This window comes from Colius striatus, chromosome 1, assembly GCF_028858725.1.
Source record: "Colius striatus isolate bColStr4 chromosome 1, bColStr4.1.hap1, whole genome shotgun sequence".
In the NCBI taxonomy this organism is placed as follows: Eukaryota; Metazoa; Chordata; class Aves; order Coliiformes; family Coliidae; genus Colius; species Colius striatus.
Genome location: NC_084759.1, coordinates 61,101,383 through 61,127,525, shown reverse-complemented (window position 1 = coordinate 61,127,525; position 26,143 = coordinate 61,101,383). Strand labels below are relative to the sequence as shown.

General features: G+C 42.5%; 1 protein-coding gene across 1 annotated transcript in view; it reads left to right on the top strand.

The window, feature by feature from the left end:
- GRTP1 (growth hormone regulated TBC protein 1) overlaps nt 1-26,143 on the top strand; it is a 43,303-nt gene that overhangs the window by 16,086 nt on the left and 1,074 nt on the right. The window contains exons 4-7 of the mRNA XM_062020563.1: nt 1,448-1,572; nt 5,906-6,002; nt 24,315-24,487; nt 24,612-24,797. Coding sequence (XP_061876547.1) covers nt 1,448-1,572; nt 5,906-6,002; nt 24,315-24,487; nt 24,612-24,797 — 581 coding nt within the window. The remainder of the gene's footprint in view (nt 1-1,447; nt 1,573-5,905; nt 6,003-24,314; nt 24,488-24,611; nt 24,798-26,143) is intronic.

Genomic DNA, 26,143 nt, shown 5'->3' with positions numbered 1-26,143 from the left:
CACTTTCAAACAAGGAGTGATCAGTGCTATAACTTTTTAATGCTTGTGACTTCCATTACTACTCTTGATTTTGGTTGCTTACAGCTCAACTTTGTGTCAAAGCTGTAACAGACTTCTTCCTTCATACAGGAAAAGGCTGATAAGAAGTGATAATTCTTAGGACAGAAATATCTGCACAGTAGTGCTGTCACTGAATTTTTTTTTAAACTTTGACCCAATTTTTTTTGTTCTTGTGAAATACAACAAAAGAAAGAACTATTTGTATTTTAATAACAAATCTTGGGTTTTGAATATCTTCAAAGTTACTTTTTAATAGTTTTTTTTTCTTCCCAACTTAAGCTTCTAAAAATCAGCTCTGTGAGTCTGGACTAGTGACCTTGGGTTCTCTTTTTAATAGAGCAGAGCAGGCCAAAAATTAACTCTGCTTGTTTCTTTCCAGCAACTAAAGGGAGGTTTGGGTGACCAGCTCAAACTTGCATGTCTAATGACTTTGTAAGGAGAGATGAGTCCTGCTATTCATGTTTGGTCCAGCAGAAACAAATGTCAGTAATTGCATAGTCCTTACTTGGTTTTGGATTGAGCTTGAAACATGTGCAATATACTCTGCTGCTTGGATATCAAAAATCATTCTCCTCAGTGATCTTGCACTGATGAAGAAACAGCTTGTCTCATGGTCACATCATGGAGAAGCTGAAAAAAGCTTTAAAAAGGTGTGGGGTTTTGTTTCGGGGTTGGTTGGTTTGTTTGTTTAAGTGAAAGTCACCAGTTGCAGGAACAGGACTTATTTTTTTCTGTTTGAGACCATTTAGTAGAAGTTCAGTGAATAAGTCAATTGAAAGGGGGATAGAGCACTGGAACAGGCTGCCCAGATAAGTTGTGGAGTCTCCTTCTCTGGAGACATTCAGAACCCACCTGGATGAGTTACTGTATGACCTACTCTAGGTGGCTTGCTATGGCAGAGGGGTTGGACTAGATGATCTTTTGAGATCCCTTCCAGCCCTTGAGATTCTGTGATTCTGTGTGAAAGTTTGTTATGCGAATATGCTTTCTTAGAGGTGCAGCTCATTTCATGCCACTTGGCTGGATAAATATGGTATGTGGTGTTTCTTTCAGTCTGAATGTCTGGTTTGCTTTTGTTCTCTAAAAGCCTTTGTAGTCTGATGTTGAGAAAGTCTAATCTGCAGGAGAATGTCTTTTGTCCTGCTTGAAATTGATTTCTTTACCCTAATAGGATTAATCTTTCCAGTAACAGATTATCCTTGAACACAGATCTGGCCTTTTAGCCAAAATAGAGGTAAAGTTATTTCTTGAAATTCACCCATCAGAACTACAGTTTAAGTGAACCACAGTGAAGTTTCAGTTGTACTTGGGAAGAGCTGTAAAAGTTTATTTGGAAAGTAGAGGAGGAAACGGCTCTTAATTTTCCATCTTTTTCCCTTTTGTCTAGACATGAACAGAACATTTCCAGATAATGTAAAATTCCGCAGAACCGCTGATCCCTGTCTCCAGCACACACTCTACAATGTGTTGGTAGCATATGGGCATCATAACAAAGCAGTAGGATATTGTCAGGTATGTGATAATTGGTTCTTAAACAATGCTGCGTTTCACCAACGTTAATTGTTCTTGTCTCATCTGAATGTGTCTTTTTAGAGGCAGATCCACAAACTGTTTCTTTTTTTGAAATGGCTCTGGGGAGGGCAGGGATGAATCACTCCAGGCATGTTCAAATGTCCCTGTGAGTTTCTCTGTGGCCTTTTTTGTAGCTAGCTTGATCATGTTTGCTTCCATTTGTTGGTTGCAAAATAAATGTTTTATTACACACATATCAAGATCCATTTGCTTTGGAGAGGAAAGAGAAGACAAGCTTGCTTTTTCCTCTTCCTCCCTCCCACCATCTTTCCCAAAACAGTCCTTGGTATGTAAGAGGCATCATGAGATATGAGTTTCCCTTGTTTTCACTGTCACATTTTTTAAAATACAGGGAGACCAGCATTCATGAGATCACATAGTTGAGTGGGGTGGTAGCACTTATTTGGTGCCACCTCCCAGTATAGACAGTCAAGTGGGAAGAAAATTTGTTTAAAATTCAACCAGATGCTACTTAGATGGCAGCTCAAAAAAAAGCTCCTGTTGTCATGGCCGAGTGCTGCAAAGTTTCCTAGGGAACACGAGGATAAAAGTTCATTCATGACAATGAAGAGAAAAGTGGCCATCCTTTAAGGATCATAAAGAAGCAGGAACTGTCGTGAACAAAATAGGTTTTTGCTTATTAAATCACAGAATCAAAGAATCTTAAGGGTTGGAAGGGACCTTGAAAGATTCTAGTCTAAACCACTGCCAGAGCAGGACCACCTAGAGTAGATCACACAGGAACTCACCCAGGTGGGTTTTGAATGTCTCCAGAGAAGGAGACTCCACAACCCAACTGTGCAGCCTGTTCCAGTGCTCTGTCACCCTCACAGTGAAGCAATTTTTCCTTACGTTTCTTTGGAACCTCTTATGTTCCAGTTTATGCCCATTGCCCCTTGTCCTATCATTGGACATCACTCAGAGCAGCTCCATCATCCTGACATCCGCCCTTTACATATTTGTAAACATTAATGAGGCCACCCCTCAGTCTCCTAAGCTAAAGAGCCCCAGCTCCCTCAGCCTTTCATCATAAGGGAGATGCTCCACTCCATCATCTTGGTGGCCCTGTGTTGAGCTCTCTCCAGCAGCTCCCTGTCCTTGATCTCTTCCCCTTCCTCAACAAGATGTGTGCTAACCTATGCCTCAGGTTAGCTGAGAAAGTTAGTACAGTTAAGTACAACTGTTCCAAAATTAGAAGAATATGAATTCTATTTATTGAAATCTGGAGAGGAAAAGACTTAGAGGGACTTAAATCTAGACTGAAGTCACCAAGGAAAAATTCTTTTTGTGTATCCCAACCAATTTTAGTGCAGAAATTATTAGAATAATGAGAGCAAAAGATGATCTTAAGGATTTTCAGTTTTAGGTATTTAAGATATAATTTTAAATATTTTTCAGAATAATAGAAGGGGTAGAATTAAGAGAACTCTCTTTTGGAAGTGTGAGGCCCCTAGATGGGGTTAGTTATACCCACAAACATACACAATTTCTAAACTATGCTAGTTTCTACCCAAAATAGATGTCCACTTGTTACTAAAAGCTTCCAGTACATTAGCTGTCTATTGTGCAAATCTTTATATTTTAACTTGGCATTATGAAAAGTGGGGATTGAGCTGCTGGAGAGCAGCTCTGCAGAGAGAGACCTGGGAGTCCTGGTTGATAATAAACTAAACATGAGCCAGCAATGTGCCCTCGTGGCCAAGAAGGACAGTGGTATCCTGGGATGCATCAAGAAGAGTGTGGCCAGCAGGTCAAGGGAGGTTCTGCTCCCTCTGTGCTCTGCCATGGTGAGGCCTCATCTGGAGTCCTGTGTCCAGTTCTGGGCTCCTCAGCTCAAGAGCAACAGAGAACTTCTGGAGACAGTCCAGTGCCGGGCCACCAAGATGATCAAGAGACCAGAGTATCTTCCGTATGAGGAAAGGCTGCAGGAACTGGGGCTGTTTAGTCTAGAAAAGAGGAGACTGAGGGGGGATCTCATTAATATTTGCAAACATCTAAATGCTGGGTGTCAGGAGGTTGGGACATCCCTTTTTTCTGTTGTATCTAGCAACAGGACAACTGGTAATTGGGATGAAGCTGGAACACAAAAAGTTCCATTTAAACATAAGAAAAAACTATTTCACTGTTGAGGTGAGGGAGCCCTGACACAGGCTGCCCAGAGGGGTTGTGGAGTCTCCTTTCTTGGAGGTCTTCAAGACCCACCTGGACATGTTCCTATGCAACCTGATCTACGTGACCCTGCTTCTGCAAGGGAGTTGGACTAGATGATCTCTAAAGGTCCCTTCCAACCCCTACCATTCTATGATTCTGTGAAAACTGGAGCTGAAAGAAGGCAACATAAAAAGCCTTTTATGTGATTTCTTTTCACCTTGGGTCTCATCACCAGCTGAGTGTTCTCCTTTCTGGCTAAATAATTAGATCATATACCAAAGGTCAATGTCTCCTCTCCAGGGTATGTTGTAAATCAAGCAGCTCTTCAGGAAGTCACGTTTTCTGCTAGTGAAGCAGCAGACTTGATCAAGACAGAATAGTGATACACACAACATGATAAGAGAGACCCCACAAACATTAGAGAACTTAAGAGTGAAAAGTAGAAACTTTTTTTCCAGGTGTTTTGCAGAGCTGTTACTGACTGAAGGCTTTTTGAGGGGGAGGGAGGGTTTTCATAACAGTAGTACATTTGTAGTACTTACTTGTGTTTAATTCTCCCATCTGGTAGCCTGATAGGCTTTGTATTGTCATGCTGGGATGGTGGTACAGTGTTGCCTACCCTAGTATAACCATCAAAATTCAGTGTCCTGTGAACACAGATCTGGAGCAGTTTCTTGTGCCTGCCACATTAAATGCCAGAGTCTTTTTGTCACCATAGGTGCAATTAGTAAGCCAACTGTCAGCAGGGAAACAAATAGTTGCCTTCCTAACTAAGAAGGCCAAGAACCATGTAAGGCACTGCATGGTCTGTCCAACGCATTGGTGTTGTCTCAAAGCCTGAAAGTGAAATATTGGAGATGATGCAGAGTCCCAGTATCTCTGTGTTCTGGGAGTGTTGCAAGGCCTTCTGGGGTGGGACAGGTGAGTCAAATATGTTGAAAAGAAGAAACAGGATCTCAGGTCAGAGAGGAAATTGTAGCTTCCAAGGGCTGAGAGGAACATTCTATTTGGTAGCTGTTGTCTGCTGATTGCCAGCACTGCAGGATACCTAGAGATGGTGATGTTGCCTGTGGTGATAGATGTGTTAGAGAAGTCCAGCTTGGAGGGAGAGAGAACAGAAAGAAGGCCAAAAAAGGGGATGAAATCAAAGAATGCAATGTAACCAACACCAGCCTTCATATCCTGTAAATATTTAAAGATACTTTTCTGTAAGCTTCAGAAGACTTTGGGGGCTTGCACCTCTGAAGGAGCTTTTGGGTATTGCTGTTCTGATGTGTTATCTGTTATTATGGTTGTTAACTTTCTTAGGATGGAAGTAATTCACAGTCTTAAGCGTGTAAATCAGTAATATTCCCCTAACTTAGCAGTGCTATGGAGTATAAAAGAAAACAGTGTGTGAGACAGAGGCAACGTGTTTTATGGGGAATACCAGCTGATGACCTGTGTGTTCTGTATGCCACTTGTCCAGTCAGAGAGTGTCAGTTACAAAAATGGTCAAGTTTGAATCTGAGTAGTCATGACTTGACTACCTTTCACAAATTTTCTGGTAGCTCTTCCCATCCCCCATCCCTTGGTATTTACCTTCTGTTTGCACCTTGAAAGACAGTTGTAGAAGCCAGTCCTTGGCTTGCCTGTGGAGTACTGGAGCTATTAGGGAGCAAATGATTTGTAGCCAAACATTTCAGTTAAGCAGCAGCAGCTTGAAAAAGCGACTGGAGGTGCAACTTGTTACTAAAAAGGGTCAGGTGTTCTCCTGCAGCCCTGCTGTCTACCTACAGGTTTGTTGTGTTTGTACTACACATCTTGACAGCTGTGTTTTGGTTCTGGTCAGAGCAGTCTTCAGTTACCTTGGGACAGGGCTTTGGGATTTATAAAAAAAAAAGAAAGATAATTGAAGGTGAATTATAGACTCCTGAGCTTTTCTTTTAATTTTCCCCTCTCCTTGATCTTTGTTAATAATTCTTGTTAGCTGTTGTCATGCAGGTTTAACAGCTTACTCAACTGGTAGCCATTATTACCAGAGTTTACTTTGTGGAATTGTAGTAGTTTAGCCCTTAATCAAAAGAAAGAAACTAAACTTTGGGTAGATGTGTGCATCTTAAAACCTTTCTTTCTGTTTCAGGGCATGAACTTCATAGCTGGATACCTGATTCTTATTACAAAGAATGAAGAGGAGTCCTTTTGGTTGCTAGATGCTCTTATTGGAAGAATATTGCCTGGTATGCTAAAGACATGTATGGTTGTATTTGTATATCAAAGCCTGGCTTTTATGTTATCTTTCCATTCTCCATTTTTAGAGGTTTTTAGATGTTAAAATGGAGTTGCACGAACTGAAGATTTTCCAGGGCCCTAGAAACACAGGAAAAAGACAACAGCACACAGGCAAAACCTGTTTGTTTTACAGTCAGATTTTAGTCTTGATGCAGTGGTTTATGTGTATGTTAGTTTGCAGTGTTCTCACTCACTAGTTAGACATGTTGAATAGGTGTCTTGCTATATCAGTATGATGCTGGGGAACAGGACTTGTGAAGGTGTCTGGGTTTTGGCTTTCTTCAGAGATGTTTGGCAAGGTGTTGGTTTCTGCTAGGCAGCAGAGTTTCTGCTGTGACCCTCACTTCTGAACAGGGATATCTTGGATACTTTATGCATTGCGGTTTTACAACAAAGCAAACAAATGTCAAAATCCTTGTCTGTGTCTGCATGGAAAGTTCTTGTCAAAGCTGTGTTATAGTCAATGATGATTTAGCCAGGCTGGACAATGAGTCCAGAGGGAAATTCAGGACATCCCAAGCTATAGACAATATCTACATCTGGTCAGTTTTCTGGCTCTCTAGGTTCTTCCCTTGCCTGGGTCCTTGAGTTTGCAGGAGGTGTTTACGCAATTAATTTTGTCCCCCGTGTAAGCTGAATCTCACCACACATGTGAAGTAGTTTAAAATCAGAAGCAAACATTAAGCACAGCTATCTTTTATACTCCTATGAAATATATTTGACAATATTCTTTCTTAGGATTTAATTATAGAAGGAGCATCATGAATTCCCTTCAGTGCTGCACAGGACTGACTACAGCTACATCCATAATGTAAAGCTATGCTCAAAATGGAAGAGTCATTTTTCTGTAAGGAGGCTCTTTGGCCTATTGGCCCAGTTTTGCTTTTGAACAGATATTGATCCCAAATGGTTGTAGGCTGAATTCAGTATTACAATGTCAATGAGGTGCTGGTCAAGGACAACAAGGTTGATACTTTATTTTCTGATTCTTTCTGTTCTTGTTTTAAGATTAAACAACAAAAATAAGTGTATAATTTTTGGTTCCTTATGGGAGGGAAACTAAAGTTTTGAGAGAGTTGGCTCATACTTTTGAAGAACCGTAAGACAGTGTCTTTTACACTGAATGCACCATGTAGGAACTCAGGTTTTTCTTGCTTATGAGCGAGGTGGTTGGACTTTCTTTGTAGATTGAAAGAGTAGAGACAGGCAGAGAGCTGTGGGACTTGTTGAGTCAATGTGCAAATATTTGGTTTTGCGGCCTTGGAAGTTTACTTTCAAGTTATAAAAATAGTCTGAAGAAACCAACTGTCCGTTGCTTTTGTTCAGCCTCGAGAGCTATAAGCTGTGCAAACAGGTAGGAGAGACTTGAGTGAGGGCTGCTGTCTGCCACATGACCTGCTGTTGGCTGACAGTGAATGTCTTTCCATTGACATCCCTGTGTGAGGGATAAGGCCCTCAGTAAAAGCCATGGTTCCTTGAAAAGTGATGTATGGCAGCTTTTGCTGTTAATCTTTTTGATAGTCTTACCTGGCTTTATTTGGGGCAAGGGAGTAGATCGAGACTTTCTTATTCATTACTTTTGCTAGGGCAAATAGCTTGTCATAAGCCTTTAGTTGTTCCTCTATATTCTTCTTCTACACTTTGCTGATACTCGAATGACAAAAGTTGCTCTCACTCTTCCCTCTTAGTTGTTGAATTTATCTTGTGCCAGTAGCATTGGTGATGAGATGAAACTCAACGTGAAAGGCAATTACTGTGTGTTAAGGAGATGTGCTTTTCCTTCAGTGATATTTATAGATTTGTTTTTACTCCCCTGTAACAAGATTCTTGGTGCAGACTTTGACCCTGATTCAACACATTCAACACAGGCATTCATCTGAAGTGCTGAAGGTAAAAATGTGTGCTTACATTTCTCTGATATTGAGGAAGGGGATATCTGATCAGAACTGCTGATCCAAGTGTGTCCCCTTCCCCTCCACAGTCATTTGTAAGAGAGCTTGAGGTGTCCCTTCTAGCTTTGGTGCCTCAACAAGAGCCCAAGTGAGGCTGTATGAATCTTTTATGTAGTAAAAATATTCATATTGAATCATACAAGGCTTTACTGTCAAAAAAATTTGTTGCTAATTGTCCTGACCAAACCCAGGACACTAATGTTTGGGGTTTTTCCCCCCATTTTTTAAAAAAATGCTTTTTCTTCCCACCACCTTCCTATATCATCCTTGACTTGCACATTTATAAAAGTCAAAGCATGACAGATAAAATAATTGACATCATTTCAGTGCAATATTGTGTGTGTATGTGTGAGGGAGAGAATCAGACAGGCAGACTATATCCGCATGGAAATTTGCTTAGGTAATCACTGCTGTTGTGTGAGTAGTGCAGGGTACAGTGCATTTCAGTTTAAAGCCCTACAATTATTTGTTGAGGAAGCAGAGAAATGCTGTATGCTCTCCAGATCTTGAAAGGGCAAGTTAGCAGTCATTTGATTTGTTGGATGCTAAGAGTTTGATTAACTACCATATTTGCTATACCTTCATTGCTGATGCTGTCTTCTTGATCTGCTTGCATTATAATCTTCCCCTTTTGTTGCAACAGATATGCCTCCAGGTCATGTCCTCCTTTTCAAGTGTGTACAATTGCTGCCAGTTAAATCATGGTGATTGAGGATAATTTAGAAATCCTTTCTGTGCCCTCTGCAATGTCCCTATCAGTGCTTCCTTCCCCCTGCCCACACGCATTTAATTACATTAAAAAGCCCCTCCAGTACCTTGATGCTGATGGCAGATGAACCTGGCCAGTCACAGATCAATGTCATTGACTGAAAAATGTAGAATGTGACAGATGGAAGCATTAGTGGCAGCTTTATGGGGAAATGACACAGAAGGGTTCCCAAAGCTGTATCTCGCCATCCTACTTCTGCTAGGATGGTGAGCAGGTCAAGGGAGGTTCTTCTGCCCCTCTACTCTGCCCTGGTGAGACCTCATCTGGAGTCCTGTGTCCAGTTCTGGACTCCTCAGCTCAAGAGGGACAGGGAAGTGCTGGAGAGAGTCCAGTGCAGGGCCACCAAGATGATCAGGGGAATGGAACATCTTTCATATGAGGAAAGGCTGCAGGAACTGGGGCTGTTTAGTCTGGAGAAGAGGAGACTGAGGGGAGACCTTATTAACATTTACAAATATCTAAATGGTGCGTGTCAGGAGGTTGGGACATCTCATTTTTCTATAGTAGCTAGCAACAGGACAAGGGGTAATGGGATGAAGCTGGAACACAAAAAGTTCCACTTAAATATAAGAAAAAACTATTTCACTGTTGAGGTGAGGGAGCCTTGGCACAGGCTGCCCAGAGGGGTTGTGGAGTCTCCTTCCTTGGAGGTCTTCAAGACTCGCTTGGACACGTTTCTATGCGACCTGATCTCGGTGAACCTGCTTCTGCAGGGGGGTTGGACTAGATGATCTCTAAAGGTCCCTTCCAACCCCTATCATTCTATGATTCTATGATTTTTTGAGGTATATGGCATGGAAAACACTGAAGGTGTTACTGATCATCCTGAGTGCCATCATGAGGATAACCAAGGGTTCAGGCCCAGTCAACATGGCTTTGTGAAAGTCAGGTCCTGTTTGACCAATCTGATCTCCTTCTGTGACAAGATGACCTGCTTAGTGGATGAGGTAAAGGCTGTGGATGTGGTCTTCCTGGGCTCCAGTAAGGCCTTTGACACAGTCTCCCACAGCATCCTCCTGGAGAATCTGGCTGCCCATGGCTTGCATAGACCTACTCTGAGATGGGTGGAAAACTGGCTGGATGGCCGGGCCCAGAGAGTTGTAGTGAATGGAGTTAAATCCAGTTGGCAGTTAAATCCAGTTGGTCACCAGTGGTGTTCCCTAGTGCTCAGTGCTGGGGCCTGTTCTTTTCAACATCTTTATCAATGATCTGGGTGAAAGGATTGAGTGCACCCTCAGTGAGTTTGCAGATGACATGAAGCTAGGCAGATGCATAGACCTGCTTGAGGGCAGGCACGCTCTTCAGAGGGAACTGGACAGGCTGGAGTGATAGGCCAAGGCCAATTGTATGAGGTTGTCTTGATTTAAGCTCATCTTAGGAGCAAAGGACCACAATCAGCCATATGTACCAAGGGTCTTTTGAACGCCCTAAGGACACGGAGGGCTTAATTGCCATTTATGGTCCCAGGAAAAACAGACAAGACTACTCAACTTGGAGAAGAAAACAGAAATTAATTTAATCCACCACCAACCAAAATATAAAACACCAAAACATAACAAACAGAAAAACAACAGAGTGGTACAGTGTTCAATAGCATGTGCCGCTCCGACGTCTGTTCATCCCAAGAGCTGCAGCTCCTCTCCGCCTCCTGTGTGTGTCTCTGGGGCCCTCAGGCTCTCCAGCATGGCCTGTGCCATGGCTGCCTCCTCACATAGTCTCCTGCCTGTCCAGGTGCACTCACACAGAGCTGCTGGTGGCTCTCAGTCCTGCCATTGCCCTCCATGAGTTGCAGGAGTACAGCCTGTGTTCTCACCATGAACTGCAGAGAGGGTCTCTGGTCTGGCACTCCTCCTCCCTTTCTCCTTCTCTGACTGTGGAGTCCCTATGGTCGCCTCCATTTTGTACCACTCCTCCATCCCCTCTTCCACTGCAGATTTCCCGTCTTAAATAGTGATGGCAGAGGCACCAGATTGGCCTGGCTGAGCTGGAAATGGGTCCACCTCAGAGCCAGGGGATGTTTTGAGAACTGTTTACTGGGATGAGCACTGCAGCCCCATCCCACTGTTATGAAGCAAAAAGCAGCGCCACACAGACCTGTGATAGAGGTTCAACAAAGCCAAGTGCCAGGTGCTGCACTTGGGCCACAACAACCCCATGCAATGCTCTAGGTTTGAGGGTGAGTGGCTGGAAAACTGTCTGGAGGAAAAGGCCCTGGCGGTATTGATCAACGGCCAGCTGGACATGAGCCAGCACTGTGCCCAGGTGGCCAAGAAGGCCAATGGCATCTTGGCCTGTATCAGGAATGGTGGGGCCAGCAGGAGCAGGGATTGTCCCCCTCTACTCGACACTGGTGAGGCTGCACCTCAATTGCTGTGTTCAGTTCAGGGCCCCTCACTACAAGAAGAACATAGAGGTGCTGGAGTGTGTCCAGACACAGGCAATGAATCTGTTGAAAGGTCTGGAGAACAAGTCTGATGAGGAGCTGCTGAGGAAGGTGACGATGTTTTGCCTGGAGGAGGCTGAGAGGAGACATAATCATTCTCTACAACTACCTGAAAGGAGGCTGTGGTGACGCAGGGGGGGGTCTGTCTCTTCTCTCCAGTAATGAACAATAGGACAAGAGGAAATGGACTCAAGTTGTGCCAGGGGAGGTTTAGGTTGGACATTAGGAAGAACTTTTTCACTGGAGGATTATTAAACACTGGCACAGGCTGCCCAGGGAGGTGATGGAGTCACCATCCCTGCAAATAGATGAAGTGCCAAGGAATCTCAGTGATGGGCTTGGCAGTGTGAGGTTAGTGATTGGACTTGATGATCTTAAAGGTCTTTTTTTCCAATTGTTAATGATTCTGTGCTCCACCCACTGACAGAGGGGAACAACTTGGGAGTGGGACCTGAACAGCAGAGGTTTTGTGGCTGGATTGTTCAGTTAGACCCAAATGGAGTTGGCACAGCTAGAAGAGAGATAGTAAAAATGGCACTTTGGTTTTCTGGGAGCTGCGTGTGTGCCATTTGTCTGGCTGAATCTTGCACTGTTGAGTGCAGCTGGGTGAGGCTAGAAAGCTCCTTCTGTAGCTGACGGCAAGCCTGTTGTGTCAGCTGCTCAAACAGGGATTTGGGGGGGGATTAGGAGCATATCTCATATAAACACAGCAAGTGGGAAGAGAATTATTTGTTTAACTGAAGGTTTGGGTGTTACCTAGATCTTCTATTCCCAGGTTCGTTCAAAAAGATGGCTGGAGCACACAGCATTATACACAAGATGCAGCATGGGTTCAGTTGGAGCTCAGAGTGGATGTATCTGCAGGATGTATTCAGCGTAGCACTAGTGTCTCTGTTCTGTTCGTAGCTCAGATTCTTGTTGAGAATTTGTCTTTTTTGGTTCTGTTGGGGAGGTTACTTCAGAAAGTATCAAGTAGGTGGGAAACTTTAACTGTGATACTTCAGTATGTAATTTAAGGAGCATATTTGTCATTTTTTTACATCTTTGTGATTAAATGGTGAGTTCAAGAGAAATAAAACTTGACAATTTGGGCTCACTTTAGCGATACAGCTATGCTTCTTTTAGTGGAAATTTTTTCCCCCTCACTTCAGTGGGTCTCGATCTGAAAGGAACAGTGCTCATCAAGCTGTACTCTAATTAGTCTACTGGGCTATTACTGAAAACCAGTTGAAGAGTAATGCACCAACGTTTAAGACAGGTTTTCATGATGTCTGCACTAGCCTCTTGGTGGCCAATTTTATATTCTCTTATTCTTGTGCCAGTGCTGACTTTTAGGGGTAAAAAAAAGTCCACTTCTCTCTTGTCCTTACTTTTAATGTATTTATAGGATACAGCAATTTGACTTTACAGTTCTTCAGTAATATTAATCTGCTTCAGTCAAAATCTTCTTTTTCACAACATTCTTCTGTTCTTGTTTTAGCCTAATAATATTTTGTGTGCTTGTTTCAGTTTGCATTGTTTGGGGTTTTGTTTCCCTTTTTTAACTTGATCACAATAGCACCTTTTTTTCCCCAGTGAGAAATTTACTAGTGTCTTATGCAGTGGCATTATTTCTTTCTCTTCACAGCTGAAGGTGTTTTATCTCAGAGAGAAAAACTGTAGGCTCTCTGTTGCCATTTTTTCCCTTGTGGCACTCTGGTTTCGATTTGTGGTGTCAGTAATAATGCATGTGCTATTGCTCCTCTCATTGTCAACAGAGTGGTTTTTTCCACTGCATATAGGAATTCATAACACCTTTTTGCTCAACTTTATTTGCACGTTCTTGTCCTTGTTGTTTTAAATATCATAGAATCATACAAAGGTAGGGGTTGGAGGGGGACCTCTAGAGACCTAGTCCAACCCCCCTGCTAAAGCAGGACCACCCACATCAGGTCACACCTTTTCACTCACCGTGTTACACTGTTGTGCCTTGTGCATTGACCTGGGACAGGATCTCTCAGTTTAGGATTGTTAACAAATGCCCAGCTTTTTCTTTTTCATCAACATTGTTAATAAATATCTTGGGTTAGGTGTAGCCTACAAACATTCTTTAAGGATCAGTCTAATAACCTTCCTTGAGCCTGGTACTTTTTAGCCTTTTGTGTGTTCATTTTTTTTACCCACATGTACTGCCTGATTGTTTATTGATAATTAAAAGCAAGATCAGAGTTTTGAATGATGAAATAGTTGCAAAAGGAGTAGACTGCACTGAACTCACTGGCATTTTCTGCAAGGACACAAGGTGCAATGCAAGATACCACTTTGTTGGGTGGCTTAGCAACTGATGGTTAAGGCAAATAACTGCACGCTGAGATAACATATACAACACATTTCTCTCTTGAGCTTGCTATGGTTACCAGTTGTATCAGCAGTAGACTTGCAGGTGCTGTTGCTTAAGAGATTAGGCATTAGTAGGTGACATGAATATTTGAACTGAGTTAATACCAACCCAGTTCTGTATCCATCTCTTGTACGTAGCCTTCTTGAATCCATCCTCTTGTATATCCTTCTCTTTCCAGTGAGTCGTGTTGTAACATTCGTTAAAGTCCCATCTTACAGGTTTCAAGGGAAGGGCCACCTGAGAAATGCAGAATGCCATACTACCTTTACAATATTCCTATCTGCTTTTAATTGCAGTTAAACATGTATTTATTGTGTCCTTGTGGCTGAACATATGTTAACACCCTGATTGAGTATTGCCAGGGAGCGTCTGAATACAAAACTGAATGGACCACTGGGTCTTGTAAGACTTGCTTCTCCAAAGAGGAGCTGAACTTTGTTCCCCATGAAGCATTTTATTCAGCTGTGCAGGTAAAAGTCACTTCTGGATCTGAATAGTGGTAATGTTGACCATAATTTGCAGCCTGTGAATGAGACTGTTGTGTATTCCTTTCACGGAGAAGATTTGGACACCACTGTCACGTGCCTTTGGTGTGGAAAGCTCATTGCAAAGCTATGCATAACCTGCACAGCCTCAGGTTTGTTAAGTAGTTTTTGGTAACCAAGCTGCATTTATTTAATAGCTCCATCAACCCAGAAAGGAGGAGGTTGATCAGTTATGGGCTGCTTGATAGCACCCAGCTACAGGGTTGTAAGCTGAGAGAGTTCTTGCTCACGCTTCGGAGATTTCCTCTGTGCTCACATGTGAAGCCATGGCACTGCACATCTCTGGAGTCCAACATCACAGCTACCCCTGGGAAAGAGGAACACTTGGCTGGTAGCCTGAATCATTAGGAGCTCTGAAATATGGGACTCCAATATGGCTGCTGGTTAACAGCAAAACATGATGAAAGCATTTATCTTGGTACATTAGAAGTTAGTTGTATTTACCCAGGAATTCAGCACGCAGTGTCCCGTTGAGCTGAAGGCGGAATGTATTTAGAGATCGTGATAAGCTGAAATGTTTCTTACAAACCTGAACTGCTAGAGGATTTGGAAGACTTGATCAAGCAGGAATTGACTAACTGATGTTTTTCTTTTTTTAAAAGGATGCCTATGTGTATACTTTTGGAATAACTTATTTCTTGTATATATCATGCCCCACTCCCCAAATCACAAGCCTCATCAATAAAAGAACAATCTCAATATTTAATAGGTGTGCTTTAGGATAGAAATCGTAAGAGTTTTGTCTAAAACAGAAGATTTAGAAGTGTAACAGAAGTATGTGACAGGAATACATGTGTTGTCAGCCTCACGTTTGTGGGGTAACATGCTGAGTTTTAGCTATGCAGCACATAAGGCACAGAGCCAAAGTGAGTAGCTTGTTTCATTCCTCATAGTGTGGAGGGGTGGTTTTGACTTCCTAACATGTGTTCAGTTACATTTTTAATAACACAACCTTCCTGAATGTGTGACTTCAACAGCAAGCAGCATAGTACAGTTGCTGACAAATGTATAATGCTGTCATAGGTGCTCCATGTAGATCCTAATACACAATTTTGTGTTCTAACTTGTAAATCACTGTAAGATATAATTCATGTGTTTGAAGTAATCCATGTTATTACAGTAACACTTCCTCCCATTAATTCTCTAGCCAAACAAGTCTGCTGCAGCTTGTCTTTGTGAAAGGTCCCAGGCTTGGTCTGAGAAACGCAACCACCACTCCTAGCAGAATATTCAAACTGTAAATCACCTATTAAAAATATTTGCTGTACTTTTTATTGGAATTTGCCTTGTCCTGACTTGTAGCTGTCACTTCCTTTTAAGACTTCCTCTTGCTATATTGAAAAGCCAGTAATGCCTGAAGTGTTTTAATCTGTGGCCAAGTTTGCTTTTCACTTTCCTTGCATAGCTTATACAAATAGAATAGTTTTTTACTGAGCTCAGTTTTATATAAGTAGTGTAACTCTGTTATGTCCTCTCTAGTTCTTCAGCTTCCTGCCTTAAATATGAATATCAGAGCTGGATACAGTTTTCTGATCTCAGTTTTGCTAATATCATATACAGAGTTGACACACTCTTTGCTTCAGCAGTGAATACATCAAGCTTTTCCTGAGCCAAGACGTGCTTTGTCTGAATGTATTGGATTTGCAACCTAAGACACAGCAAAATTGTTTCTTTTAAATTACTCAGTTGTATTGTCAAGTTGTTTTTTAATATGACATAGCATGAAGAGGCACTGACAGCAGGCTTTGAAGTTGTTTCAAAATACAGTCTAATGCATAGGAAGCATAGGTAGCTACATAAAGAACGAGTTAGTGGAAGGAGATGTGCTTTGGGAGTAAAGGAAATTACACAAAGAAAATCAGGTACAGTGCACAGCAGTGACTTTGGTCTACCTAAACGTACAAGGAGTGACTGTTTATTGTGAAAGGTGCTTGGGAAATACAGTCTTGGTTCTTTCATGAGTTTTATGTTCAGAAGACTTGAGTGCTTTGCTAAGCTTTCAGTTTAAGGCTGGTGGAGGAGTCTTGTTTGTTGCTCTTGTAGTTTTAAAACCTGGTGCTTCAAGGTTAATTCTCTCATTAGCTACTTTAAGCATGAAGTTAAGAGGATTGTGGCTTTTATTCCCTTTCCCTTCAGACCAGAAGGGCTGGATTGGTTTATCTCTCTAAATATCATGCTAGAACCGTATGTATCTGTCCAGCTCAGTTATTTTAAGCCTCCTGCTTCTGTCCTAGTCTTCCAAGTAAAGTGCTCAGTACTTCCCATGGCCTGACTGTAGCATTCTTGTAAAGGGAAGAAAAAAAATGTTAGACTGGGGTTTTTCTGAAGTGTGAGTGAGTCTAAATGCTGTGTTTTGTGCTGAGGTGTTGAGAATAACCTTGTCAGTGCAGTGAACCGATAAAATTGCTCTTCCTAATCCCATGGAGGCATTTAAAAAGCCAGAGATCCAGGAATCCTTACTCAGCTGAAGTCATCGGTCACTAAGACTTATTATACAATTGTGAACTCAAAGAAAAAAGCTTGTTTCCTCTGCAGGCATGATAAGCAATTGTAATCTTCAATGCTTGTTCATGAATTTTTCTTTCCATTTGAGGAAACTGGTGTTAAAAGTCGGCCCAAGTGTTTTGTGAATTAAAAGCCTTAGCTCCTGGGATCATTGTCAACCCAGTAAGCTGCAGCCTACTCCAAGGGGTGCAGCTCTTCATAGTGCAATGACTGGAGGAGTGAGGCCAGACTGTTTGGAAACAGCTGAGTGAGGAATAATCTGTGTCCACTGGTTATCTGTCAGCTCAGGCACACTATGGAAAATCCTCCAGTGGTAGTGGATGTAAAAGGGAGAGAGAGGGAAGAAAGGAGAATTAACCAGTAACATTTTACTCAGAGTAATGTCTAATCTGTATGAGAGTGCTTTGATGGCTGTAAGTAATTTAATCTAGGCTCAGTTTTAAGCAAATGTCTCTACTGAGCAGCCCATAACAGAGAGCTAGTATGAAACAAAACTGAAAAACCAGCCAGTTTCATTCTCCATAACTAGAATGCCAGAAAGTTGCATTCGTGCTTTCTAACTTGCCACTAACTTCAGTTTGTTTATCTGAGAGGTGGCACATGGAGCCTTCATTTTTTTCTATTTCATCTCTGCCTTCTGTCATGTCTGAAAGGGTGTCATATTCACCTGCCTTTCCATTGTCTTTATAATTAACAACCATCCTTCTTCATTTTCCAAATGACAGCTACTACATCTGCTCAGAATCCCACTGTGCTGTGTGAAATGCAGATAGGAAACCAAAGCCCTCTTTCTGCTCCACAGGATCCATTTTCCAAGCTGAGGATCAGCAGCAAAAGATGAATATAGGCAGATGGGATTATGTAGAAACACTCAAACACTGCCTTTTTGGGCTTGCAGAAAAGTAGTTAACAGTAAATCATTTCTCAAAATACTATTACTCTAAATTTTGTGTAGTCTCAGTATCAAAACCACTAAACATCCATAAAATGCTATTTTGTTCTTGTTTTGTGGCTTTATTTTTTGTGGGTTTTCTGTTTTGGTTTGGTTTTTTTTAAGGAAGTTCTGATATTCCAAATGAATTTGGCATGCTGTGGGATTTTTAAAGCTAATGTTCCATTGGGAGTGATACAGATGCTGCTGGTTCTGGTGTGAGTTCAGTACCTCAGAACAGAAGTTCTAGTTCAGTTTTGGTTCAGTGAAGGGAAAATGAAATACAGCTTGAGCCTGTTTGGGTTGCTTTGTTGGATTTGGGGTTTTTGGTTTTAGTTCCCTGGAGGATTTGGAATTTGTTACAAAAATACCATGGTTAAGAGTTCAGCTTGCCATGTAACCACATATCTGCAGGATACTGCTTTGGCCAGGACATCTGCAGGGGCTCACTTTCGCCTGATACTGCAAAAAGAGTTGGCAGTACTCTTGGTTTTCTTCCTTTTCCTGTTGTGACTTTCTGATTTCCCCCCAAACATAGGTTGTCCAATTTTTTTTATGCCAGACTCACAAAGTAGATTCTTAGAAGAGCTATTGCACCTTTCTGGGCTGTCTCAGGGAGGAAATAAAACATCAGAATGTTGCTCTGCCTTCTTGGACAAAGTAGGTTGAGAGTCACCAACAGGGAGAAGGAGCAAGTCAATAAACCACATAGGAATAGCATAAGTGGTATGTAGATGCTCTGAAGGTGAGAAGAGACTGCTGTCGTTACCGTTTGACTTTTGTGTAACTGATGAAACTCATTCCGTGTGTGTTGCATGGAGCTCATAAACTCAGCTCTGTAGCATGAACTTTTTTGAAAGGAAAGCTTTGCACTGCCAAGTTATTTAAAAGAAACCTTGTCTTCAGTAACATGCAAACAGACATGTTTTACAGTGAAACATTACTGGAAAGCAATTCCCCCCCCCCAAAAGACATGGTAGAATCTGTTTCTGTTTTGACTTGGAAAATAGAACTGAGAGCTTTTCATTAAATTGGCCAGTTCTGTTGATGGTAACCTCAGCTTTTGCCTGCCAGCACTGCTCTGTTTCTCTTCTGGATTCCAGTGAAGTCCATTAGCAAATGGTAACGTGCATCTACTGCAAAGTGATGTTTTGGAGTGCTGCATGTTGGTATAAAAATGAACCATTTTGGCTTTTTTGGGGGAGGAGAGGGAATGTTAATTCCCCTCCCTCCAGCCATGGCCCTCATGAACGTTATAAACATATTGTTGTGAATAAAATACTTTACATTGCTCACAGTTGTGTTTGTGTGGGGAGGGGGAAAATGTTAAAGGAGCCACTTTGTATTTTTTTGTTTGGTTAAATAAATTGGATTGCCAAGACAAGTCACTTGGTTTGTGCCAGGCTGGGTTGTGCACAGGCTCTTGAAATACTCGCTAGAAATGCTGGAAGCAGCAAATCTGAGGTTTCCTCGTGGGTATTTCTATAACACTTCAGAGTTCAAATCATGTTAGTTCCAGTAGGAGTATTTATATTTAACCTGACATATGCACAACTGACTTAAAGGATTCTTTTTTAACTTCTGCAGCTCTGACTTGTAGAGGTAATTTAAGGCTACTGCTGCTTAAACTTTTATTTTTGGAACCTCTTAATCTATTTGTGAAGGAGAACAAGGTCATACAGTCCCTACAAGCTTTACCCTTTATTTCCTGCAGATCTTATTAGCGCTCTGGAGCACAAGCAGACAGTTATGTCTTAGCCCTGGACATCCTGCTAGGATCTAGAGAGGTGCTAATTACTGTGACAGGGAGACAGTGAAATGTAGTTTAAGGAATATCTCTTTGCCAAATGCTGAGCTGGAACAGGTTTCAAGCTCAGTGACAGCATGCCACAGTCAGTGCAGGGGTGGTAACAAAAAGCCCTTTAAACATGGAGAAATGTCCCTTTGTCTAGTCACCTGTGTGGTACAGCAGCAATAAAGTACCTAGCTGCTGGTGAAGCTGCTTTTAACTTTTTGCTGCTTGAGTGTGTCCAGATATGGGCAACAAAGCTAGTGAAGGGTCTGAAGCACAAGTCTGATGAGGAATGGCTGAGGGAGCTGGGGGTGTTTAGCCTGGAGGAGGCTGAGGGGAGATGTGATCACTCCCTACAACAACTACCTGAAAGGGAGCTGTGGCAGGGTGAAGGTCGATCTGTTCTCCCAAGTAATAAATGATAGGATAAGAGGAAATGGGCTCACGTTGTGCCAGGGGAGGAGATTAGGAAGAGCTTTTTCACTGAGAGGGTTTTTAGACACTAGCACAGGCTGCCCAGGGAGGTGGTGGAGTCACCATCCCTAGAGATATTTAAAAGACACATACACAAGGTGCTGAGGGACATGGTTTGTTGATGGGTTTGGCAGTGTCAGGTTAGTGGTTGGAGTCTATGATCTTAAAAGTCTCTTCCAAACAAACAATTCTATGTTTCTGTGATCCTTGCAGAGCCGTGGGGCTGCACAGGCTTTGGGGTCAGGACTTTGATGAGGAAGGGGCATGCAGTGGAGTGAATTCCACGTGGGGTGCTGCCTGCATTGTTCTCTGCTATGCTCTCAGGCACTCTTAGTAAAGCAGAGTACTTAGTAAAGCATCCAAAATCCATTGGCCAGCACCCGGAATGCCAGATCGGGCAAAGCAGGTACATGTGTGTAAGCAACAGACAAAGGAAAGCTGAGAAAAAAGTAAGGAAAGCCAAGGGGCAGCTTATAAAAGAGCTTGGGAATGTGGAGTTTCATGTTGGGAAACTTAATTTTCATCTAGTCATTTAAATGGAACTTAATAATAATTTTGTAACACAATAACTTATAATACAGTATTTTCTTTTGCTGCCTTCCAGAAGAGGATGCAATGAAAAGTAATGTAGTGTGTGATCACCTGCAGGTTAACTTTATCGCTTCTGTTTGACAATTTGAGGCATAAAAGGAAGCAATCTGGCGATGTGTTTTTTCCAGGAGGATGATGTATTGTCAGAGGACATCCCTGTAAACCAACCTAGATCAATAGATACAGAGTATAATTAGTGTCCATTTGATTTGATTTTGTTTTAATTAGTATGTGGCAGATTGGGAGCAGTTACTGACTTACATCTGTTTTGAGTCATCAGATAGATGCTCAGTATTTTTGCCAGATTATTGGGAAGGGATAATAATTAATACACTAATTAAATGTGGACTGTGCCAATATAGAAACTGCAGATAATTTCTGAGGTAAGATATGGAAAGAACATAAAGCCAATGTATTTTGATGAGTAAAAATAACCTACTGCACAGTATCTTGGGGACAAACAGCTTTGTAGCGTGGGGGAGGGTTAGGCTTGCATAGACTTGTTGATAAACAGGGGCATCTTGACTTTAGGGAGGGATTCTGGGCAGAGCAGCCAGTTATCAAAGAGAGGAAAATAGGGCACACAGCAAAATGTTTGCAGCAAGGGTTTTGCTGAGGGGACATTTCCAGAAGGCTCAGGGATGGGGCGTCCCTCGCAAATCAGAAGAGCCACGTGGGTTAAATGTACTGAAACAAGTGACAAAAGCTTTTCCACTACTGAGACAGGATGTGGAGCATGAAAGGTGGCTCAAGCATGACGCTGGAGCCTCGTGTGACTCAGCCCCTGTGCAGCCCCAACGTGGCCTAGCACCTGTGGGGAGCCAGCAGGAGAGGGCCCAGACATTTGGTCTGTGCCGTTCCCCTGGGGCTGCTGCACCTGTGCAGTGGTTCTGTGCAAACAGGGGGGCCCTGCAGGAACACTCCTGGAGGACTGGAAATGCAGCTCTCCTCACGTGAAGAGCTGATCATATAGACTTATGTCATATAGATTTATGTTTCAGAGCATATGTAGTAAAATTGTACATTACACAGTGATTACATATTAATAGTGTAATGACTGTAATTAATACCCCCAGTCACTGTAATTAATATACGCTAATTACATATTAAAATGCTTTGCATGCAGGTGCTATTCATGTCACTTCTTTCTGTTGTGAACTGGCAGCTAATATCCTGGAAACCCCCTGCTACTCCCTTAGTGGCATTTGCATAAACTCCTTAATAGCTCTTCCTAGAGCTGCCTACGGGGCATGTGGGATCTCCCAGGAACAGCAGGAGTCTGCCCCAGATAGATGAATAGTTCCTTTTTCCTTTCTGTCCAGCACTACCAAGAAGCTTGGCGGAAACTGTCGTTGACAGCCAGGCTCCCCAGCTGCTCACTCCTTCAGTCACTCAAGGAGTGATGTTAACTTTTTACTTGCCAGCTCTCAAGCAGCCGGGTTGGTGTCCAGGGTGGGTGTCCGGTTGCGTCCTCACCAAGATCCTGGCATTTACTCTGCTTGTACACATTAAAAATAGCAGCTGCTGTTGATTTCAGCCTATTGGATGGTTGCAGCAGAGCTGAGAGCACGTGGGCTGCTGTCCTTCCTCCTGAGGACACTCGCTGGGGGTAAATTGAAGTTTTTAAGTACTTGCATGTCTCAGGAGCACAAAATAGGAAAAATGATTTGTGAATGTATGAGAGAAGGAAGAAGGGTAAGAAAGGGGAAACTGTTCTGTTACTTGAAATGGTGTTTGTTTCTCACTTTAAAGTAGCATCCTCAGATAGATTTTACCTTCGTTCCTGCTCACAAATCATAGAATGGTAGGGGTTGGAAGGGACCTTTAGAGATCATCTAGTCCAACCCGCCCTGCAGAAGCAGGTTCACCTAGACCAGGTCACATAGGAGCATGTCCAGGTGGGTCTTGAAGACCTCCAAGGAAGGAGACTCCACAACCCCTCTGGGCAGCCTGTGTCAGGGCTCCCTCACCCTCACACTGAAATAGCTTTTTCTTATGTTTAAATGGAACTTTTTGTGTTCCAGCTTCATCCCATTACCCTTTGTCCTGTTGCTAGCTACTATAGAAAAAAGGGATGTCCCAACCTCCTGACACCCACCCTTTAGATGTTTGTAATGAGCACAACACTAACACAAAATAGAGAGGTTTTTGTGTTGGCTTTGAGGTCGTAGTGTGACTCAGTTTGTTTTTAGTAGGCTTTTTCATGGGATTACTTGTGCTGTAACTCTCGGAGCTTTCCCTACAAGCAACTAAAAGGCCAGCTGTTGGAGGAGTGTATATAGTGGCTGCGATACGTATGTCTGTAGAGGGGTTTTACCTATCATTCTTCAGCATGAAGAAACAAAATAAGGATCAGGGCAAAAAGCTACATTCCTAATGGTTGAACGCAAAGCTCCTTAGTACCATAAAAACTCTTGGAGATGTTCTGCAGTTTGGACAGCACAAACATAGAGCAAATAGTTCCTGAGGGAAAGTATGCTCAAGAAAACCACTGAGACGGAAAAGGGAGGAATATTAAACTGCTCTTTCATTAGAGAAATTAAAGTAGTTATAAATGTACAAACTTGGATGGCTTCTTAATCCTGGCATGGGGAGGTTTTACTAAAATTATTTCAGACAAAGGGACTTTGCCTTTCCAATTCCTTCATCTTCACGTGAACTGTCACTCTGTGTGTCTGGCAGCCTTAGGAGAAACCAGCAGAGAAACCCAAACTGCAGCTTTCTAGAAGGAAAGAAAACATATACAAAGGTGCTTTTGTTACCAGTTTTTTCTTTCAGTAAGTAATGTTACTAACATAGGTCTTGTCAGCAAAGCACCAGTCAGCCCCCAAGGATTGCTTCCCAGGGCTGGAGCCATCAAGACCAGCTTAAATATTTCTGTCATCTAAATCCAAAACAAGAATTCCTTAAAATATCTCTGTAATTCTTGTCCCTTGCTGGGCCATTTGAATTCTCATGAACGAAGAGAATCTTTTTCTCTCCTTAAGTATGCCCAGAACTGCTTGTTTTATAGATCTGGGATGCTTATGATTCAGCCTGCACATTGGTAATGAAAACACTGACCCTGTGGAGTGCCACTTGTTCTTTGTTATGGTCTTCGTTCTGGACTTCATGCTTTAGTGCAGTGACCAGCAGTGCAGAAGAGGGAGCTCTTGTTTCAACCCCTGTCTTGCAAATAAATTGAGTTAGGAAGAGATGTAGCCTGAGGCCTCTGTCATTTCACTTCCTTTTCGAATTGCTCTTTGAAACATAGGATTTCTTGGTTCAGAGAAGTCAGAGAAAAGCTCTGGACTGGGTTGGACTAGATGATCTTTCGAGGTCCCTTCCAACCCTTAAGATTCAGTGCTTCTGTGAAGGGCTAGGTTACACGATAGATAGAAGTGAGATCTGTCTTCCAGCAGCCCTGCACAGCCGACCCTCTCAGAAACTCACATTGCCACTTTGTGACTGGACCTAGTCTTACATGCTACAGGGGTTTTTTGTTACCTGTCTGGGTATTGTGTAGGCTGGGAGGTCTGCAGAGACCCAGACAGGATGGAGGCAGTTGTTTTACTGAACTGTTTAAATATTAGTAAGGCTTCTGCAGTTGAAGCTGGCAGTTAAAAACTACCTAATTGCCAAAACCCATGAGAGGGAAAGAAGATAGTTTGGTGGACGTGAATGAAGGGTTTGGTGCAGAGGGATCATCCCTGGCCAGAAGAGATGTGCTGGATGACCACGCTGCAGTCATCTTCCTCGCACGGCTTCACTTACCTCAGCTTGGGATTCATAGGCTTCACCTGCCTTTGTATACTCAGCTGCATGGGACACTCGCTGTAGTTCTAAGGAAAGATTATGTCTACGCCTTCCTGAACTGTCTGTTGTTTCTTTTCTCCAAGATTATTACAGCCCTGCAATGTTGGGCCTGAAAACCGATCAAGAAGTCCTCGGAGAACTTGTGAAAATGAAAGTTCCAGCTGTGGCAGAGCTGATGGAAAGACACGGAGTCATGTGGACCCTCGTGGTGTCTCGCTGGTTTATCTGCTTGTTCATTGACATTCTTCCAGTAGAGGTAAGTGGCAATGTGAAGTTCTCTTAATACACGCTCACAATGGTTATTTCACTTGCGCTGTTGGAGCCATTGTTACCTCCTGGAAATCAGGAAGCTGTCATCTGAATTCTCTCCTTTCCTGCAGACTGTGCTCCGAATATGGGATTGTTTGTTCTACGAAGGGTCAAAGATCATCTTCCGCGTGGCCTTAACCTTAATCAAGCAGCACCAAGCTTTTATTTTGGAAGCCACGAATTTCCCTGACATTTGTGACAAATTTAAGCAGATCACCAAAGGAACGTTTGTAACGGAGTGTCACAGCTTCATGCAGGTAACCGCTCTGCAGCTTTTGGTCGTTAGAAATGTTTTGTTGGGTCGAAAAGACAGATACCGTTAGGAGAAATGTATCTCTGGGAACTGCCTAAGGACAAAGAATGTTTCTACATAAACCCCAACCTGTTATTTTCCTACATGTCATCTAAGTCTATATATAGCAATCCATTGACATTATCTGTTGTACAGGAAAAAGACCTCTTTTTCCCATTTTTATCAGTTCAAGCTGGGAAGTCTGATGAGAAAATAGCTTCAGTGCATTCTTGAACTGTGGATTGTGTTCCCATGCTCTTTTTGTTCAGATGAGCTGTAAGATAGTATTGTGGAATAGACACAGAACTTGCATTGGTAAATCTTTATCGTGCTAGAACATAAAGCATTCTGTTTGGAACACAAAAGGTAGCACCAAGTTCTTATTTCCAGATAAAAACCCATGAAGTCGAGCGTTCAGGTCTTATGACAACCTGCAAACTAAGTATTCCTGTCAATTATTAAGAGATTGGAAGCCAAATCTGTATAGAACATTAGTTTCAGAACTTAACTTGGACAATGAAAATGTAAGACTTCAGACACACACACACAAAAAAAACCCCCCAAGAACACATCTGCCCTAAATCACTTGGCCAACTCCCCTATTGCTGTTTGCCAAGTGTGCACACAACTACATCCCAGTAGGTGACTTGCACTCCCCTGAGCTTCATGTTCCTGTCCTTAGGTCTGTCACTGTAGGATGTCACTCCTGTTACGTTTCTTTTTTGGTCAAACAGGAGGAGAATAAGCTTAACTCGTTTGTCTCTCTGAGTCTTTGAATTGAAGCAGCAAAAGAAAACAAAATCGTAGGTACAGCTTTAATTTAGAAGGCAGATGTTTGAGGGGTTTTCGCTTCCCATAAAGGCCTTAGAGCAGGAGTTTTGTGTAAATGTTAACTGCCACAAGACCAGTTAGGAGGCTGATCCAAACACTTGCCCTCGCAGGACACTTCCCCCCTACTTTTTGCAGTTACTCTGAACAAAAATTGAACTGCATGGGCTACTGTAGTGAGGGAGCCTTGGAGGCATTTAAGCAAACAAGTGAGGTGAGGTTCTTACCTAACTTTGAAACACGTACTTTTGGGTTTGGATTTGTTTGTTTGGGATTGTTTGTGTGGTTTGGTTTTTTTCTCCCAGCAGTACAGCTACTAGTACCAACAGAGGTAAGGACTTGAGTATTTTATGCCTCTCTGCCCCTGAACAAAAATTTAGTAGTTTAAATGCAATGCAGGCTGCTTGACCCTGAGTGGTGTTTGGAACTGCCTCATTTATAGTCTCAGCTCCAGCTTTCTGAGTTAGTTACAACTGCAGCCAA